Genomic DNA, 19,370 nt, shown 5'->3' with positions numbered 1-19,370 from the left:
GATCTTTAAAGTCTACTATATCAGATTCACTCTGGGGAGTTTATTCTTGAGCTGTTCCGATTTGTTAGTGTATGTATGTCTCTGATAACTTGACCACAAGCGGTTACACAACAACAGACATGACCTTGGAATCTTCCCACCACCTCACTTAGTGACAGTGGGCGATAAAACAATCCCCAACCTTTGCAACACACCACCCGCATTCCAGGTATCCTATAAACCATGGCCTCTGAGGAACCTTAAGCAGAAATTATCTACCGGCATGAGCCACAGGAGAAACCACTTGTTCCTGATACAGTGCCCGCGCCATCATTACTGGCCATACTCTGCACCGGACGAGTGGTTTGATTTTCCTCGTGCGACACGAGACCGACGAATATGTTGGCGATTTGGAATCTCGTGTAAAGGAGGATACGTCCGTAGGAGACAATTTTGTCGAAAACTTACATCTATTGTTTCCTGCGCCGGAGACTATCTCCGAGGCCTGGGCCTCGGTTGATTTTAAAAATGATGATCAAGAGCGAAGATCGGGCAGTACCACTGAGATCGACATTGGAGGTCAAAACTAGAGTTTTCCACAGCTGCCTAGAGCTATCAGAAGTTGCGCTTCAACTCTGGATCTCTCAGATGCACAACCTCGTCTGTGCTTATCGCGGAGGCTAATAGTAGGAGATGTCACTACTGCAATGAAAGGCTGGGAACAGGCCAACCGAGATGATATAAAGGAAATCCGTTGCGTTCGTCAATCGTATCTTACGAGTGACTAAAATCTAGGGTGAGACTTCAATCATCCATCACAGTTCTCTAAAATATATGCTAGTGATCAAGAACCTTGAGGAAGAGATACTCCCGGATGACCTCTATTCTTAGGGAACAAAACCATTCCCGCCGATATCAAGTAGAAAGTCTCTGCTAGCTATTATTCAAAAAGTAGTCCAATACTCGAAGAGTTATAAATTACCTGGTAGCAACCTAGAATCTCTGAACGCGTACCCTGACAACTACCCTCGATCCTACCATTTGTTAACCATTCAGAAGATACTCAGGAGATTGTGTAGTATGCTGAATACGGTCATTGATGGGGTTACTCGTGGTCACACCATGCTGCTAGAACATGCGCGCACAAATCCGAACGGGAAAGATAGTAAGCATGGCGAACTATGAGTTCTCGAAACGTACCTACACTGAGATCTGTGACACCAAGGGAACATTAGGTTTTGATATTGGTTCGGTAGGGTACCACAGCTATGCCGATCTTGCGTATGACTCTCTATCAGGTAATCGATTAGCACGCTTCGGGTGTGCCGTACACCTCACAGCCCCATTGAGCATAATCAATTACCGCGAATGGGTTAATGCCTGAGAAGCAGATACTCCACATCCGATTGTTGGGAGATCAATCCAAAGCAGGTTCATGATGGCGCAATGTGTCTTAGGTATGGCAGGTGTGGCTGGTGGGAATTTCATATAAAAGCCTCGGAGTGAACAGTACTGGGAAATATTCTACACTAACAAGATTTGCGCCACTATGCATCTCGCTGAGGTATAAAAGTGATATGTGAATCCCATTCATCGCTACATGGCTAATACATTTACTTCTATTGTAGTATCTGTTCCGCCGAATCCACGAGCTTGGAATTCGATCCATCTTTGGCGTCCCCGGCGATTACAATCTAGCCTCCCTTGACTACATTGCTCCGTGTGGTCTCAACTGGGTCGGAAATGTGAATGAACTCAATGGCGGTAAGTAGATACACATACTTTCTACTTTGACCAAAACGTACGAGTCTCATTGTTGTATACACATAGGCTATGCCGCCGATGGCTATGCCCGCATCAAAGGAATAGGCGCAGTCATGACCACATTAGGTGTTGGGGAGCTGTCAGCCATCAATGCCCTAGCGGGATCATGCGCCGAGCTTGTACCGGTCATCCACATTGTCGGATACCCCTCAACGGCTATCCAAGAAAAGCGGCTTCCGATGCACCACACCCTGGGGGACGGCGAATTTGGGCGATTTGCCAAAATGAGTGCCGAAATATCCAGCGCGGTAGTCGTTCTGAAAGAATCGAGTGCTGCCGTTCCAGCAAGCCTGTCTACATTGGCTTTCCAGTGAATCTGGTCAAGGCAGACGTAGATCCATCTCCGCTTGAATGTCCTCTGAGTCTCGAACAACCCAGCCCCAATCCGATGGCAGTTGAGGACTATGCCGTGGACCTGATTCTCGGCCGTATTCGGGCAGCTCAGAATCCGGTTGTCATTCTTGATGGTCTTGCCGGAAAGCCGCACAGCCTGAATACAACGAGGCTATTCGTGCAAAACTCGGGAATTCCTTGCTTTATTACGCCGTTGGCCAAGGGCATCATCGACGAGACCTTGATAAACTTTCGCGGCTTGTACTCAGGAAAACCATCAGAACCTACCGTTTTGGAACAGGTCCAATCCTCCGATCTAATCTTAGAGATCGGACCGCGTCCAACAGATTTCACCACAGCCGGTTTCCAGACCGAGATGCCTCATATCGAGACCATCAAATTCGAACGTCACAGAATCCAAATGCAGTTCCAAGGGATTCTGGGGGTCGGCATGAATGGTGTGCTCGAAAGACTCAGCAATATTCTTGATCAAGGCGAATCAAGATCAATCTCCATGGCCTCCACACCTCCCCGCAGTCATAGCGGCACACCCGATATACACGGAACCGCCTCACCTGTGTCAAGCCCACCCAAAGAGAATGCGGACGGCGAAGAGCTCATGGATTTCGAGGGTAACGTTGTCGACAAGTCTCATCCATTAACCCAAGACTGGATCTGGCCACGAATGGCTTCGTGGCTCCAAGAAGACGACATCGTATCCGCGGACGTCGGAACCGCTGCCTTGGGCTCAGTATGGACTCGATACCCGCGCGGAGCAGTTCCACTAGTGCAGTTCCTTTGGTCTTCGATTGGCTATGCCGTCGGCGCAGCAGTGGGAGCCGCCATTGCCGCACGCGAAGACGAGAAAGAATCTCAAGGCACTCGGCGCCGACGTACCATTCTCTTGACGGGCGATGGCAGCCTCCAAATGACCGCGCAAGAAGTGAGCACCATGGTCCGCCGCAATCTGGGCGTTATCATGTTCGTTGTCTGCAACGAGGGCTACACGATAGAACGGTTGATCAATGGCATGGATGAGGAATATAACGATATCCAACCTTGGGACTATAAGCTTTTGCCGGCTCTTTTCCAGGCCGCTCCGAATACTGCTCGCACTTATGCTGTTCGGACCAGGGCTGAACTGAATATGCTGCTCGACGACCCATCGTTTGGCCCCGCTAGTCATTATGATGGAAACAATCCTCCTCCCTTGCGTATTGTTGAGTTGTACATGGACAAGTACGATGCGCCGGAATGTCTGCATAAATTGATTGACGAAATTGCGAAGTCAAGGTGATTTGTCTTTCGGTCAGTTATTTAGGCTTGTGTTGCATGTTTGCCTCGGGCATCAGCATTAGATCGAACCCACCTAGATAGACAGATAGCTCTCTTTCTCTCTCTTCCCCTCTCTTCCGGTCCGTCCCTTTGGTTAAAAATCAGATGCATTGTTTCTCCGTATTGATTATCTCTCGTATCGTGATTCCATGGGTTTGTGCTTGAGTCCCTCTGTCTTTGGATTCGTAAACGGCGGACCTCCGGGGCTGTGAATTGCCCTTCCCGGTTAGTTTTGCCTTTTTGGGTTTATGTAGTGTCCGATACGCTGTCACGTAACCTCCTTTGTCACCTGCTAATAGTTCCAAGGTTGTGTGATTTGCCTCTCGAATGGAACCCGCCCAGTTCGGAATAACTCCAGGCATGGCCATTCGCCGAATCTTTCATCTCAACAATACGCGGGCAGGGGGTGTTGAAAGAGTGGCCGATGATATCGCCGAGTAGAGGCATGTTCAATAAGTCCAATTGGGAACGATGTCGGAGGAGTTCCGGGTCTCAGTGCTGACTTACGGGAAAGATGTTAGTTACAGGATGGGCGGTTAAGGGGCTGGACGTCCAAAGTTACGGGTGGAAAGGCAGCAGTTTCTGGCCTCAAAAGCGGTCATTTTCGCCAATCCCACAGGTCCTCATATTCTGTAATTCCATTTCGGTACATACATAGGTTGAAAATGAAGACATTAACTGATTATTTAGACGAACATGTCATAAAAACAGTAGGGCTGAAAGTGGAATGCCAAGATCCTGCAAAGCTTGACTAAAAGCTTGGTGTCTCCAGGGCCTCAATGTTCCAACTTCACATCCCACATGGCTTTTATACCTACCTAGGTACATGCCGGGTACCTAGGTATGTATATGTTTAATAAAACCACCGCAGCAAATACCGAGGTAAGGCTTTTTATTCTCTACTAACCATACCGTCTCTTGCTTATTGGAGCCAACGCATAAGCCGGCAATACCTCTGCCAACCTCAGCCCCACAGGCCTATAATGTGGCTGCCTGTGTGCTGATGGACTGCCCAGTACGGTCTGGGCTGGAAAAAGAGTTTTACTGCTACTAGTATATAGTACGGAGTCCGGAGTACTACAAGTCCCTTTCGTTTCAATAATAGAAACACACGGCCCCGGCTTATTTACCTTCCCATTTCCCTTTCACGTTTCCCCTCGTCCCTACATATCTTCTTTCTTCTTCGTCCACCTCCCTCTTTTTCCAAGGATACAAAATAATCCAATATGTTCGGCTGGTTCAAGGCTTCCAATGACCCCAAACCCACTCAGGAGCCTACTTGGGATGCGACCACTATAGCCATGGAACAGCCCTCTAACGCTGAGGCCATGTCTCCCAACAACGTCGTCTCCCAGCAGCCTGTATGCTCTCCGGTTATTCTTTGCTAAGATTACAACTAATTGGCCTATAGAGCCCCGAGTCCATGAAGATGGAACTCCGCGGTGGCGGTGGTGGTGATGTCTGCTGTGGAATGTGAGTCTTCCCATGTTACTTCGGTGTAAGGACGATGGGCTAACAATTTACAACAGCTGCGCCGGTATCGCTTGCTTCGAGTGCTGTGAGTGCTGCTGCTAGATATGCCGCTTTGCTATGAAATGCTATATACCGATGTGATAGCGCGTTCGAATGGAACTTGGCACCTGTGAATAATGCGAGCTAGAATGGAAACCACCTTGTGCAATACGATATTACCGATGAAGAGCTATTCGCTTTATAATACGTGTCGTATCACGATCCCTATTTGACTGTCAAGTGCATCACACTGCCTGGTATCATATTGAGGTACTAGTTGGGGCTAGTTGTAAACCACGGATCTGTTAGAGGAGGACCATTGCCTGAAGGGAATATCCATGTCACCTCGAGATGTTATGGCTGAATTATGCATGTATAGATGGAACTAAGAAATAGTTGGTACGTTCTCACGACATCTACTTTTTTATATATCTTGGAAGAGCTAGAATAACGGGAGCAAAATGAGCGAAGTCTAAATCCCTGAACTGATCTTCTATTTTAAATCCAGGCTAGACAAGCAAAGCGGACATAACCTTGGAAGCATTGGCCATCAGAGGCCGTCAGCTAAGGGAATTCATCTAGTTAGTCCGCATATTATGAGAGCTCGCAAGCCAACTAGTTAATGCCCGCTGATATGTGAGGAATTTATAGATGATTCTTACGATTTGAAAGGTGTCACTAAACGTATATTGGAGAATGACTGCAAGCGATTGCCACGGTGGCCTTCTTAATCGCTAAAGGGACAGGTATCTAGGTACGGGTGTAAATGTATGGCACTGATGCGCAGGTCAAAACTGCAAACCGTAAATAAAGGCATTAAACAGCATAGAAATGTCATAATCCCAATGGTTGGCTATAGCATGAAAATGTATTTACATAATTTTTAGAATATTCAAAACGTATGGGAGAATTCAATAGGCTGTTGCTTGCCAAAACGCCCTCGTAGCTTCCAAGCCGCGCTAACCGCAAAAGGAAATGGAGCTCCCCTCGATCTGCGCGTAAACATCAACTCCTACTAACTTTGCCTAGGTATGGAACAACCATGCCTCACTTGCGTCGCCAACCAAACCCGCGCAGCATAGTACCCAATCAAGACTTCAATGCCCCGGGAGATCTCCGAGCACAGTTCCAGACCCCGCCAGCGCGTCACACTCCCACCAACCCAACCCATCGACACCAACCCCCCTCCACCGGTCCAAATGGTGTCACGCCCGACCCAGTCACGGTCGCAGGACATCCAGCAGCACCAATAAATCCCTTTACAATATTTGGAAGACAGAGGGTAGAGCAACCACCGCCGCAAATGATGGATGACGACGACTTCGATGATGATTTCGACCCGCGCGGGCACAGCATGCAAGAGCTTGGGAACGACGGGCCACTTGACTTCGACGATTCCTTCGCCACTGGTCAGGATATTGAAGGGCAATTTGATGACTCCGATATTGACGATGAGGAACTGGAAGAAGAAGTCGAGGACCAATTCGAGGACGAAGAGGACCCCGACCACGAGATGCACGATCGCGGTACTGATCCCTGCATAATTTCTTCATGCCTACGCCTCCAGACTGTGAGCTAATATTTCTGTACAGAAAAATCACCCTCCCCTTTACCACCCAACTTGCGCGACATCTCATCGCTCGCTTCTTGGACCGTCTCCACCTCCAAGCCGGGCTGCGGCGTCGCGGCCCTCCGCAACCCTTCCCCGTCACAATACTGGCAATCCGATGGACCACAACCACACACCTTAACCCTCCACTTCTTCAAACTGGTAGCTGTCGTGCGTATCCGCGTATATCTCGATTTCGAGCTCGACGAAAGCTACACGCCCACGAAGATGGTTTTCGCAGCCGGCATGGGCGGCAACGACCTCATTGAGTTCGCAACTTGGGAAGGCGACGGACCGTGTGGCTGGGTCGATGTGCCGTTGGAGGGCGTCGGCGGTAGAAACGGCGGGTGGGTGCGCAACGACACTGGGAAGTCCAAACGCCGATCTACTAGTATGCGTCGACGGACAATTGTGTACCGCAACTGTGACAACCCTGACCATGAGCATGATGATGAGTGCGATCCGTTTTATGAGATCGATGAGCCTGATAGCCAGGACGACGAGGATGATCCCTACTCTGGGAATGTGCTCAAGGCTATGGTCATCCAGATGCGTATTATGGAGAACCATCAGAACGGCAAGGACACCCATGTTCGTGGATTCCAAGTGTTTGCTTGCGATGATAGTCGACGTCGGATGACCGCTGCGCCCTCAGCTTCTGCTGATGCTAGGCGCCGCCGTCCCTCCCTGCGTGGGGCTTATGATCTTCGTGGACGTACTGCAAGTGAAGATGCTGATACTGGATTTACTACCACCGGCCTAGACGAGCCGGAATGGATGGGTGAGCCAGTGATCCGATAAGCAGGGGCTTCTTACGAGGGTCAAGTAAAATACCGGCGTTGAGTGGGTTACAAAATGCTAACGGAGGTTTTGTTATCGGAGTTTCAATGTCTTCATGATACCCAGTTCCAATTTTTTTGCATGGGTTTGGGTCTGCTAGTGAATATCATTAGGCATGTTCGTGCCAGTGAAATACATGTTGCATCTTAAAATGGGTATTCATATTTTTAGTTTTCTATGCTAGTCATATCTCATATAGAAACATCGAAGGGGCTGCTTTATATCTACTTAAGCAGCTTCTCCAGCTCGGCGGCGACGGCATCGCCAACTTCGGTAGTCTTGGCTGTGCCGCCAATGTCGCCGGTGCGGACACCAGCCTCGATGACGTTGCTCACAGCCTGCTCAATGACGCGAGCTACGTCGATCATGTTGAAGGAGTACTGCATCATCATGGCAACAGACAGGATAGTAGCAATGGGGTTGACGATGCCCTTGCCAGCAATATCGGGGGCAGAGCCTGTGAGTACCAGTTAGCCATGGCCAGAACCAAGATTGGCAGTACGCAATAGAGATGACAGAACACTTACCGTGAATAGGCTCGTAGATACCGTTGACACGGCTCTTGCCATCAGGAATACCACTCAAACTGGCACTGGGAAGCAGACCCAGAGATCCGGGGATAACACTAGCCTCATCGCTAATAATATCACCGAACAGGTTGCTAGTAACAACAATACCGTTCAGCTTACGGGGGTCCTTGATCATGAGCATGGCGGCCGAGTCAATGAGGTGGTGACCAATGGAGACCTGGGGGTATTCCTTCTCCATAACCTCGGTGACAACCTTGCGCCACAGACGGCTGGTAGCGAGGACATTGGCCTTGTCCAAACTCCAGACGGGCAGGGGCGGGTTGTGCTGCAGAGCGAGGTTGGCGGCGAGACGGATGATGCGCTCGATCTCCTCGCGCGAGTAGGGCTCAGTGTCCATGGCGTATCCGGAGCCATCGTCCTCCTTGCGCTCACCAAAGTAGATACCGCCCGTCAGCTCGCGGATGATGTTGAAGTCAACGCCGCGGCAGATGTCGGCCTTGAGAGGCGAGCTCTCGACCAGCGAGGGCGCAGCGAAGTTGCAGGGCCGCAGGTTGCCGAATGTGCCCATTTCCTTGCGCAGCTTGAGGATACCCTGTTCTGGGCGTACGGCGCCGGTGCCCCATTTCTGTTGGTCCGAATGGGTCAGTAGGCTTGTTCTTGGTGTTTGTGCGGGGAGGAAGGAAACGGAGGGGTTGGGGGTTTAGACGTACGGGACCTCCAATGGCACCGAGGAGAACGGCATCGGCATTCTTGGCGGCGTTCAAGGCCTCGTCGGTCAAGGGAGAACCGGTGGCATCGATAGAGGCCTGTAATAGTTAGCCATTGAGCTTTTGTCGCGTGGGCGGAGTATACTCACACCACCGAGCAGGTGATCCTGCAGGTTAAAAGTAACACCACGGGACTTCTCAATGACGCGGAGGATCTGAAATTCAATCAGTATGTCTACACCGTGCAATCCCAGCTTGCAATGTTACCTTGACAGCCTCAGCGGTCACCTATTCTCTAATTGTCAGTCCTGTGTTCAATTTCCCCGCGAGAGCTCTCAATGACATACCTCGGGACCACAGTGGTCACCACCGAAGACGACGATGTTGAAGGAAGACATTATGCAGTATATGAAGAGAAATGATTGACTCAATTGGCCGTGTCAGGAGCTTTCAGAATATAAGGGCGGGTGAATTTCAAGGTACAACCCCGCCAACTCCGACATCGGCGCCCGATGACATAAACCCAATCATCGGCGTCGCTTATTCACGGTTACATCGATGAAGATATACCCGTGGACCATTCCAAGGTTCGTTTACCTGTTTCAGCTTTGTTTTGCCCTTGATCCTAGAAAGTTGCTCTTTATTCCTAAGCTTACAATTATGGTGTGGTCTTTCCTGGCTATATACAGCAAGCAACTCCTTTGTTTACTAGACAACGTTGATGATTCCAGCGACTACTAAGTCAAGTATACCAAGACGCTACGGATCCAGGCCAATCATTTACAGATATCGCATACATTAAAATCTCGCAAAGCTTGTCCACGGGCCAAGCTATTTCTGGTCACGGTCTTGAAGCCGTGAAGCAATGTCTCTGACCTGCGACTTCATACAGGGGCGCTCCACGTTTCAAATGAGGGTAAGTCCTCTTCTTGAAATACTTTCTTGGACACCCGTGGACGACTGCCGATTTCGTTGCTCTCTATTGCAAACTATATCCCGCTCTCTACGACAACAGCGTCCGGAGACTGTCAGACTGCTGCATCTGCCCTGGATCGATTTTTAAACGTTATGGGCTCGTTTGCCAATGCAGCCGGTTCACCAATATATTTGAGGGTCGAGGGTTGATGGTCAATGAGAGCCGAAATTGAGGCCTTAATGGGGAAAATTAGCGCCTGGCGCATACTCAAACATCCATATATTATTCTGACTAGTGTGTGCCATAGACTTCTTCATTTAGCAACCTTGGAAATTGCAGGGTGGCTTAGATCTAGCTGGAGGGCCCGCGGGCTGGTTGCATGGTCACTAATCCTGGAAGACCGCCCGTGGACCTGGGCACCTGGGACCACTAAATACTGATCTTAGGTGGAATGTAGTTGTTTCTTCCATCTTAAGTGTCTTTCTCTCGAGATAGAGCAGTATACGCCTTACGGTACTGGCTCATGTTCAGACAGGCGCTCAGTTATGAGAACCTATAGCTGCCGCATAAAGGATAACTGGAGTGGTATTACCGACTTTCATAATGTATATTCTATGCCTCCGGCATTGGCGGACATACATATCAGCCGGAAGGTACACCCCTGGGACAACGGGAAGGAAGCATCAGGCCGTTCCTTCTTGGCATAATATGGAAGCCACGACCTTGTGACTATCCTCAGTGCCGCCTTTTAGGTTATTTCAAGGTTGTACATTCCGAGACGACTATATAATACCCTTGCCAAGGTTCTACGCTCATAGGGTCCGGCCCCGGGGTCCCTGGCCGCTTAATCTCATGGTCAACTCATTACAAGCGTAACATTTACTCAAAAGGCCGCTTCTCGCCTTGTTATTATCCACTGCCAATATGTATTCTCATCCCAATAGACTACATGTAGTCATTGATGCTTGCGTTATTATCGTAACTGGTGCATTCAATCGTACACTTCATCCGGCGTTCCAGGACCACATCCATATTCCCGCTGAGTTTGACTCATTGGCACCTCTTGAAGAATGATTCATTCTTGAAAGAAGAGCAGAAAATTGTTAGACATGCCGAAAGTGATCCATAACGAGGCAGAATGATTACAAGATGCTTATACCTACGGATCTCCCGATATCAGAGCTTACACTACTAACTGCCGACTATAGTAAAAGGGATATCTGCTCTCGGCATAACATAAACTCAATTGTTTTATTTATCGAGATACCGTGAAGTAAAGACTTGACGGAGTAGATATAGTAACGTGAAAGGGAGATCGTTGTCCTGCTAAGTGAGTAAGTATGATGGAGAGTGGAAAGGAATGTTTATAATTGAATGCTGAGGACAATTAAAATTGTACTCTAAGAGCTGACTGTGACTGATTTGGTGCATCTTAGTGTAGGCTTTTATATACAATACATATCGACATCTCTATACATATTTCCTCCGTCTATGGTCGCCCTCTTGGAAATTCCTAACCTTAGTTCCCTCCATCAGACTGCTTGACAGGTTCCTTCCTCTGAGCAATATATGGCTTTCGTCGGTCTGCCATGTCTAGCGCAGCCAACGAGACAATGACAGCTAGTGTTAAACCCTGTGCGTAGACACGAGCCTGCACAATCTTTTGTTTGCCCGTCAGGTGCGGGTTGCGGCCGACTAGAATAAAGGAACCGACCATGCTGGCAACAAAAGTAGCACCAGCCAGCTTGTATTTCTGTTCCCTTACCCAACTGAACAGCTGCTGGGACGTACTTTGTTGTTTAGACTCCATTGTTTGGATATATTTGGGTCTGTCTCGAGACTGGGAGAAGGGTGATCTATGAAGGGAGTTGTTAGTGATATTCTCTGTCGAGGAGTAAGGTAGGAGCCCTTACTCTTTACGATCAATTTCTGTTTAGGGGGTTCTTAAGGGTCATAAACACAGCGAGTTTAATAGAGCCTTGTTATCTCTTCGGATCCGACTGATACGATCAATCTCCGATAGATAAGAGTTTCGGTCGGTAAAACTTTTCGCCGCAACGATCTTTCTCCACTTTCTCCTTCGCTCTAACCGTATTCGGTATCGATTCATACCCGTGAGGTGTCCAGCGGAGTTCTTGCCGAAATCGAATGGACCATGTTTATATATTGTAGACTGCAACTGGAATTCCAGGAACAACAAAATTCGACCTCGGCCCCCTTTTACTTATATTTCCTCCAAGGCCTTCGTTTCTGCTCTGCATCTTATAACTCATCCTAGGTGCTTTATATCCATCATCTAACAATAATACCGATATTCTCTTTCCCCACTCTACGGTGAGTCTCCTATAACCTACCCATTTTGCCCAGTTACTGATGAAACAGCCTGTATAGCCATGTGGATTACGCGCGGAATCTCGCTCATCAATTTTGGAGTTGCCTCTTCAGCATTGGCATTCCAAGTCTTCGTCTTATACCCATGGCACCATCAGTTAGATGATGAATTCAAAGCCTTGAAAAGAGAACACCAGCGAGTGCTGCACCAGCTCGATATACGAAAGCCCCTGTGAGGATATAAAGGGCAAACCGGAACCGTTGACCTGGACCTGATATATGTCGATGGAGGCGACGAAGGCAATTCCTGCTTTCCTGCTTTGGTTGCTGTCATGGATGGAGTATTTGAGCGTTTTCTTTATAGACAAGTCCAAACCTGCTTGCCTTTTTGCTTAAATACATAGACAAAGAAATTTGAGATTCATGTGAAGAGGATAACTGTAATTAATCGACATGTCATTGATAATGACTGCCTTACGTCTTGCCCGTCATCTTCTATGTTGTCCCTAGCATTTACCCCCACTTATAGCCTTTTAGTTGTACTATATAAATCAATCATATATCAATAATTACCCTTATATAGCAGTATAATAATGTAAGCTACCCATGGATGTATAAGGAAATGAAGGACGCGGGTGCGAGAAATTGCCGGGTTACGAAAGGCCCGATTAAAGTGATACTGCGGCATTAGGATGATCAATGACGTTAGTAAGTCCTTGGCATCCCCGAGGTTGAAGTCTCCATGGCCAACTCCAACTATAAACTGCAAGAGCAAACAGAGAAGACTTCATTGAGTTTACAAACCCTAGTGGACGTGGCACCATTAGTGTCGCTCCTCACCTTATCTCCGAACAAGAGATTGATTGGTACGAGCGAACCTGCCATCACTGGGTGGAGCTTCCATGTCAATGAACATGGGGTTGTTGAGTGTAAAGGGAACAACGTCTATGCTCCACTGAACTCTGGCAATCACAAAGTGTTTACGGAACACACGGGAAAGGCATTATCTTGCCTAGGTGGGTTAACGTGTGTCCTTCCTTCCTCTTCCTCTGTATTCACCTTTTCCTCACTCTGACATCTCTTTGACTCTGATTCAATCCTCCATCCTTTTTCACTCTGGCCTCACTTTCTCTATCTGACTTAGCATTTCGCTATATCGCCTCCTTCAGTTATAGCCACATCTTCCTTCTCACAAGTGAGCGCTCGTTTAATGGGCTTCTATTCTATATCTTCTAACCTCCTTATATAGCGGTTGCTTACCCGAAGATAACCAAGGATAGAAAAGATCCTAGTTCGGCCTATATCTAAGAGGTCTAGACGGATAGTAGTAACCTACGTGTTATCTGCTTCACTAAAGAGCAGGCGGCTTTCTGGGATAGAACCAGATTCTTCCAGATAGACCTACTTCTACCTCCTCCGTTCTACGGCCACGTTATTATTGATAGAATGGGGTTTCTATAGTTAACGCTCCGCGCTAGAGGACAAGTCCACAGCTCTGTCAGCTCCACCTATGTCTCTTCCTCCTCGTGGTAGCTTTCTTTCTCTTTACGTTCCTCACTCCTCACTACAGTTCTCTCTTATTTTTCTTTACTGTTCTTATTCCACCTTCCATTCACTCATATCGTGGTTCCTATTTCTCTTCCTAACTTCAAATCGTCACCTTCTACATAACCACCTCGCCGTTGCAAACCATGCTGAAGTTTAACTTCAAGCTTTTCTTAACCCTTTTCCTTCTGCTGGTAAGCGAAATTGACTGCGACCTATTAGTGCCCGACGAACATGCCACATCCTAAGTGAGGGCGCTCGAGACCAGAGGAGGCACCTGTCTCTGATGAGTCCCTATACGAAGTGTGAAGTCAAGGTCATGCCGCGGTTGAATGCTGCTGAAGAGTCTTAAATTCGCAGACCCTATATAGCATCCTCCTCTTTATGAGGTTCTATCTCTTGCTTTGATGTTCCCCTCGTGCATTCGTTTAGCTGTATTTTCAGAACTGGCAATTGAACTCTCAAGATACTAAGTTAATGCAAGAACATGGACTCATTCATGAAAGATAACCCGCGAAGATATCCATCTAGATAGTGCTCAGCTCGTTCGTCTTTGAACTCGAGAAGCCGCTTCACACCGTACAGCAACATCCCGATCGCCTTCTGCGACTCCAGTTGCTCTTTTGTTATTCCCCCAACTCCCTGGGTCGCAAGACTAGCTATAACCCGGTCGTAAAACGCTCCCTCGAGTTCCTGACGATCCTCTGTGTCTTGCCAACCACTCGGGGTCATGAAACCGAAAAGACTATCTACAAAATGAAAATTTGACCCAACTGGGAGGTATAGAGCACTATCCCAGTCTAGTACAGCTTGAACCCGGCCTGTGGAGTCGTCGATAAGGTAATTGAATGGGGCGAGATCCTGGTGGGTAAGTGTGATAGGGAGGACGGCGAGATCGCGTAGCCGTGGTAGGAGTTTGCTAATACAAGCGGAAATGCTGTTTCTAAGAGCTGTGTTTCGGAAAACATAGTTATTGACCTATAACGAATTTTATCAAGAGTAGAGGTGAGGTCGGATATAGTAGTGTCGGGTGTGGTGTTCGCTCTAGCTCCCCGAGTAACGAGGTCTGCAAGGTCTAGGACAGTCACTATCTTCTTCCGGAGCGGCAGTTCATAGTCCTGAGAAGACATTAAGACACTGATATACGGTGTCCCTTCCGCAAAAGGTGATGTATAGACAAATAGCCCTTCGTACATGCCCCGGTATGTTACCAAGGGTACAATGTGTCCATGAATACGGCTAGCTTCGATGACTCCAAAGAGGTCTTGCTTGTCGCTTCGGAACTGGACGGCAGTACGATGATCGGTGTGCATGGAGTGAGTATGTAATATAGCGGTATAGCTCATGCTTCCCTGGAAAGGGCTGGGCTGAACGTCTACCTTGTCGGTAGTGTTGGGAAAAAGGATCGGGGCGATATGGTGTAAGACGAACTGATGACACGATGTCTGGGAGAGGCTTGGTAGTGGCTCGAAGAATTGAGCCACGACGAGTGTCTGGTAATCGTCCATTGTGAGGGCGTACCCACTCTGGCATAAAAGTTACCCTTTCTGGCGAACGTGAAGGCAAGGACTCTGATTATGCTGTATACGATGCTGTACCGTCGTCGTTCGAAGGGAGGGACGACTTATTGCCCGTATAACAAGGGAAAATTGGTCCTCAAGTTGACAGAGAGGGGAAGGAAAAGGAAGAAAGTCTTAGGGAGAGCCAGAGATTTCTCTTTTAGTAAGGCGGTGAGTATTATAGGTACTTCTCCGTATCAGTTCTGCCAAAACATTTCTCAATCGTCACATTGAATGGACAGTGTCTCCCGCATGCCGCTATTTATTGTACTAAGATCTACTCTATGCGGATCCTCTAATAATGGCAAGCATTTCCTCGCCCTTTGGCGCAGTAGTGAGATTCTCGTACCCAGTAGCAGTCACAAGAATATCATCTTCAATGCGCACTCCACCAATATGGATATATTTTTCCGCGACATCGAAATCAATATACCGGGCATACGGCTGGTGGCGCGCGTTAGCCATAGCTAGAGGAGAGAAGTAGAGTCCTGGCTCAACGGTCACGACCATTCCCTCTTCCAGCAGCGGAGCGGAGAGAGTGCACGGCGAAAGACAGGTGGAGTTCAGGATCGGGCGGTATTGGAGCTCATCGGACCGCTGAATAGCCATGATTGACCGCTCCGATACATCGTGGACTTCAAGACCGACATGATGACCGAGTCCGTGTGGGAAGAATACTTTGGATACGCCAGATTGACGGAGCTCATGAATCGTGCCGTTCTTGAACACACCCAGAGCCAGGAGACCCTCGATCGCGATGTCATGGGCTAGATTGTGGAGGGATAGATAGCGTGTCCCTTTCCGAATCAGTCGGATACACTCATCTTGCATGCGCTCTACTAGCTTATAGATATCCCGCACGTAGTCGCTAGGCCACTCGCCGGTAAGCGGGAAGGTCCGCGTCACATCACTCGCATAGCAGTTCCACTCCGCGCCAGCATCGAGACAGACGAGAGGTTTCTTGTTGAGAGTTTCGTTATTTCGGTCGTAGTGCAGGACAGCGGCGTTGGGCCCCGATGCTGCGATAATCTGGTATGCCTGGTTCCGGGCGCCGTGCGAGATACAGGTGTTCAAAAATGATCCTTCAATCTGGGACTCATTGGACATAGACTGGATACTCTCTAGGATTCTCCGATGAGCAAGCCCCGAGACTTCGTTGGCCTGGCGGATCATCCGGATTTCATATTCGTCCTTGACACCTCGGGCTGTGTCCATAGCAGGCCTTAGCTGTTCCAGGTTCAAAGGCAGATCTTTTGGCAGATGCTCGGGCTTCTCCGAGTCATGAATTAGGTACAGCTCGCTGCCTTGCTTTCTCTCGTCCAGCCACGCCTGCAGCTCATATTTGAGCGAGGCGTGATACCGTACATGGTCCACATCATATCGGTCTTGCGCGTCCTCCCGTGAGAGGGTCGGGCCCATCCAAATAGCACGGTGGAGGTCAAAATCCGGGACATAAAGAGATAACAGGTCTTGTTCAATATCGTATGTCAGGGAGCAGTCGGGCTCGTCGACCCCACTCAGGTAGTAGAAGTACCGTCGTTGTCGGAATGGGCGCGATTGATCGGAGTCGCGCAGATTAATTGTCGGCTGTCCGGAGAGAAAGATCAAGCCACTTGAAGCTCCAAGCTTCCGGGCGACGTTGCGCGCATGGTGCTTGGCTGGTCAGAGCGGTCTGGTCAGCTCGAGTCTCAGACGATCACCGGTCGCAGTTCAGTGGAGTAGCAAACAGGTATGTGAGGCAAAGGAGGGTAAATGAAGGCATTCCGACCTTGCGATGTGCACTGTAGGGAGAAGTGTACCGACCTGGGTATTTATCGCAGGAGGTAGGTGTCACCACGCGGATATTATAGGAGTCGAGGGGATTGATCATGATGTCTTGAGCTGTAGACCCCTGGGCACCACTATTTGCACGCATTCTTAAGAGAAACTGAAACTCAACAAAGAGAGGGAAGAGGGATCTCAAGTAAGGAGGCAGGAGAGAGGGGAAGAGGAGAGAAGGGCTTATCCTGAGTAGGGATAGATAGACCGTATCAGCCCCAGTGTGACCCCGACTGCTATATTACAGCTATTTCTGAGGCCAAAAGCCAAATTTTTGCTAGAGACATAGATTCCTTCAAATATTCCAGAAAAAAACAGGATCTCCAAATCCAGGAACCAACTCATACATTGCCTTGCATTGTTAGTTATAAAGCTTCAGGTCCTGGGCCGAAAACGTCTTAGATAACCCGCCCATTTCACCTGGGCCGCGCCCACTTATCTCTCTCTCACCTCCTCTTTACCACCCCATCTCAATATATCCCCGTCTCTTGACTTTTTCTCTTTTTTGTTCTTTTACTTGACGCATGAACGATGCAGGGTCCTGAGGCTCCGAGCCCCGGTGCGCTCGCAGGCCTGCCATCAACCCTGAGCACAGTGATAGGCAACCCGACGACGTCACCGATTGGCTTTGTCTCCTCAACGCTACCATTACCAACACCGACACAAAGCGATACATCACTTTCGCAGCAACAAATCCAAGCGAATCTACAGAATGTCATCTCCTCTTTGTCGATGGAGTCCCGTCCCGAGCCTATGCTGGCCAGTGGCAACTCGAGCGGCTCAACCGGCAAAGGCATCTTGATTGGGATCTTGTCTGCGTTCGGCTCGGCTGCCGTCGCATTTATTGTTCTAGCGATCTTTTTCTTTTTCAAATATACCCGCCAGGGGCGGATCATGCTCGATCGCATTGGCAGGCCCGGTGAATACGACGACGAGCAAGCGTTCTTGCGCGAGGAAGAGGCGGCCCTAGAGTCAATGGATGACTTGGCGCGATCGGAATATTTGCGAGCAAAAGGTAAGTCTGGAAATGAACTTCCATGTCTGTCTCTTCGATCCTTTTACTAATGGGCTGTAGCTTTTATCCAAGGAAACCCCCCGAGTCCGTGCAAAGCGACATCTCCCTATCACAATTCCTCGCGATCCAAGAAAAAGGTGTATCTGCCTGGGAATTCCAACCAGAGCTGGAAATTGCAAACTGCTTTGTGGAAGGGCGAACAGAAATTGAGTTCTTCGACTCGGAGTGCAGTGTGCAGACCAACCTGCCAATCCCTAAGCAGAATGATGTCTACTACTGGGAGGCGAAGATATACGATAAGCCTGACTCGACCACAATCGGCATCGGTGTGACCACGAAACCATACCCCCTGTTCCGAATGCCTGGTACGTATTACAACTCAAGTGTCTCTCCCGAGGAATTCGCGCTAACAACCGCTAGGCTTCCATAAAACCTCTGTTGCCTACCAATCTACGGGACATCGCAGACTCAATCAACCATTTAATCCCACCCCATACGGGCCTCCACTACTTCAGGGCGATGTTGTTGGTGTAGGCTACCGACCTCGATCTGGCACCATCTTCTTCACACGGAACGGCAAGAAATTGGAGGACGTGGCTCATAACTATCGCTCACAAAACCTCTTTCCCACCATCGGTGCTAACGGTCCTTGCACTGTCCACGTGAACTTTGGCCAAATGGGATTTGTGTTCATCGAAGGCAATGTCAAAAAATGGGGCTTGGCCCCCATGACTGGCAGCCTCGCCCCGCCCCCCACCCTATGGCAGTGAACAAGGCAGCATTCTACTCGAGTCAGGCCGCGAGAGTGCGGCTCAAATCTCCCAGCGCGTTTACCAAAATGCACACTACGCGGCCTCAGGCTCAAGTGTTAGGATCCCTCCGGCGCCCAGCCCAGGACCTTCTCGATCACCAACTGACATTTCCCTCGCTCAGCTGACCCACATCCCTTCTCATGAAGATGCTGGCGAGGGGTCCAGCCGTTTTGCTTTGGCCAATGCAGAGGACAACGTCGCGGCAGCTCCTGATAGTCAAGAGCCAGACGCCCCGCCGCCAGAGTATTCTAGTCCCGACGGCAGTCGCAGGGGCAGCGATGCCTCTGAAGAAAGTCCACCTAGCTTTAGGGATTCTGAGCACCCCGACTCTCCATCAAATGACTCTGTGGATTCCGGTGGTCAATTTCTACCAAGTTACCAAACTGTGGTGGAGAGAGACTTGAACGAACATAACTCAGAGGCCAACGATCGGTCCTGATGCAACATCTATTCCCCACTTTGCTTTTGAACATACCTCATGGCGCATGAGAGGCTTTGTCTGATCATTTCTTTGTCGTTTTATTTAGCGGGTTCACGGAAGGCGTTATAGCAGTTGGCGAAGGCAGATTCTTGGTTATTGTGGTATGTTTTCTGTCTGGATTGGGATGGGCTTTGCGTCCCTATTGTCCCTTGCCCTTGGGGAGTCATTCAATGAATTCGTTATAAGGGCACCGTCGTTTTGCCATCGTTGCCCTTGTTGACCGC

The 19,370-nt window shown here is 49.0% G+C and overlaps 8 protein-coding genes across 8 annotated transcripts; 4 read left to right on the top strand and 4 right to left on the bottom strand.

Annotated features, from left to right (window-relative positions):
- Positions 1 to 1,528: 1,528 nt before the first annotated feature.
- On the top strand, positions 1,529 to 3,433 carry N7489_005464 (uncharacterized protein; the record flags this gene model as incomplete). Its single annotated transcript, XM_056711216.1, has 4 exons — positions 1,529 to 1,543; positions 1,608 to 1,743; positions 1,810 to 2,113; positions 2,182 to 3,433. The coding sequence occupies 4 exons, from the start codon at positions 1,529 to 1,531 to the stop codon at positions 3,431 to 3,433; spliced, it is 1,707 nt and encodes a 568-aa protein (XP_056569637.1).
- Positions 3,434 to 4,697: 1,264 nt separating this feature from the next.
- N7489_005463 (uncharacterized protein) lies at positions 4,698 to 5,046 on the top strand (the record flags this gene model as incomplete). The annotated part of the gene is made up of 3 exons (XM_056711215.1): positions 4,698 to 4,832; positions 4,883 to 4,944; positions 5,001 to 5,046. The coding sequence occupies 3 exons, from the start codon at positions 4,698 to 4,700 to the stop codon at positions 5,044 to 5,046; spliced, it is 243 nt and encodes an 80-aa protein (XP_056569636.1).
- A 979-nt stretch (positions 5,047 to 6,025) lies between these two features.
- Positions 6,026 to 7,393, top strand: N7489_005462 (anaphase promoting complex subunit DOC1; the record flags this gene model as incomplete). The annotated part of the gene is made up of 2 exons (XM_056711214.1): positions 6,026 to 6,509; positions 6,576 to 7,393. 2 exons carry the CDS (start codon positions 6,026 to 6,028, stop codon positions 7,391 to 7,393), a joined length of 1,302 nt encoding a protein of 433 aa, XP_056569635.1.
- Positions 7,394 to 7,656: 263 nt separating this feature from the next.
- Positions 7,657 to 9,067, bottom strand: leu2A (3-isopropylmalate dehydrogenase LEU2; the record flags this gene model as incomplete). Its single annotated transcript, XM_056711213.1, has 6 exons — positions 7,657 to 7,889; positions 7,960 to 8,587; positions 8,673 to 8,768; positions 8,819 to 8,884; positions 8,937 to 8,957; positions 9,017 to 9,067. 6 exons carry the CDS (start codon positions 9,065 to 9,067, stop codon positions 7,657 to 7,659), a joined length of 1,095 nt encoding a protein of 364 aa, XP_056569634.1.
- Positions 9,068 to 11,104: 2,037 nt separating this feature from the next.
- Positions 11,105 to 11,395, bottom strand: N7489_005460 (HIG1 domain-containing protein; the record flags this gene model as incomplete). The annotated part of the gene is made up of 1 exon (XM_056711212.1): positions 11,105 to 11,395. One exon carries the CDS (start codon positions 11,393 to 11,395, stop codon positions 11,105 to 11,107), a length of 291 nt encoding a protein of 96 aa, XP_056569633.1.
- Positions 11,396 to 13,935: 2,540 nt separating this feature from the next.
- N7489_005459 (uncharacterized protein) lies at positions 13,936 to 14,969 on the bottom strand (the record flags this gene model as incomplete). Its single annotated transcript, XM_056711211.1, has 2 exons — positions 13,936 to 14,404; positions 14,440 to 14,969. 2 exons carry the CDS (start codon positions 14,967 to 14,969, stop codon positions 13,936 to 13,938), a joined length of 999 nt encoding a protein of 332 aa, XP_056569632.1.
- A 333-nt stretch (positions 14,970 to 15,302) lies between these two features.
- On the bottom strand, positions 15,303 to 16,935 carry N7489_005458 (aminopeptidase P family protein; the record flags this gene model as incomplete). Its single annotated transcript, XM_056711210.1, has 2 exons — positions 15,303 to 16,678; positions 16,824 to 16,935. 2 exons carry the CDS (start codon positions 16,933 to 16,935, stop codon positions 15,303 to 15,305), a joined length of 1,488 nt encoding a protein of 495 aa, XP_056569631.1.
- Positions 16,936 to 17,369: 434 nt separating this feature from the next.
- N7489_005457 (SSH4 family protein) lies at positions 17,370 to 19,104 on the top strand (the record flags this gene model as incomplete). Its single annotated transcript, XM_056711209.1, has 4 exons — positions 17,370 to 17,857; positions 17,914 to 18,218; positions 18,274 to 18,541; positions 18,621 to 19,104. The coding sequence occupies 4 exons, from the start codon at positions 17,370 to 17,372 to the stop codon at positions 19,102 to 19,104; spliced, it is 1,545 nt and encodes a 514-aa protein (XP_056569630.1).
- Positions 19,105 to 19,370: the final 266 nt, after the last annotated feature.

The sequence above is a fragment of the Penicillium chrysogenum genome, assembly GCF_028827035.1.
Source record: "Penicillium chrysogenum strain IBT 35668 chromosome Unknown utg000002l_segment0_segment0, whole genome shotgun sequence".
NCBI lineage: Eukaryota > Fungi > Ascomycota > Eurotiomycetes > Eurotiales > Aspergillaceae > Penicillium > Penicillium chrysogenum.
This window is presented reverse-complemented; position numbering and strand designations above follow the sequence as displayed.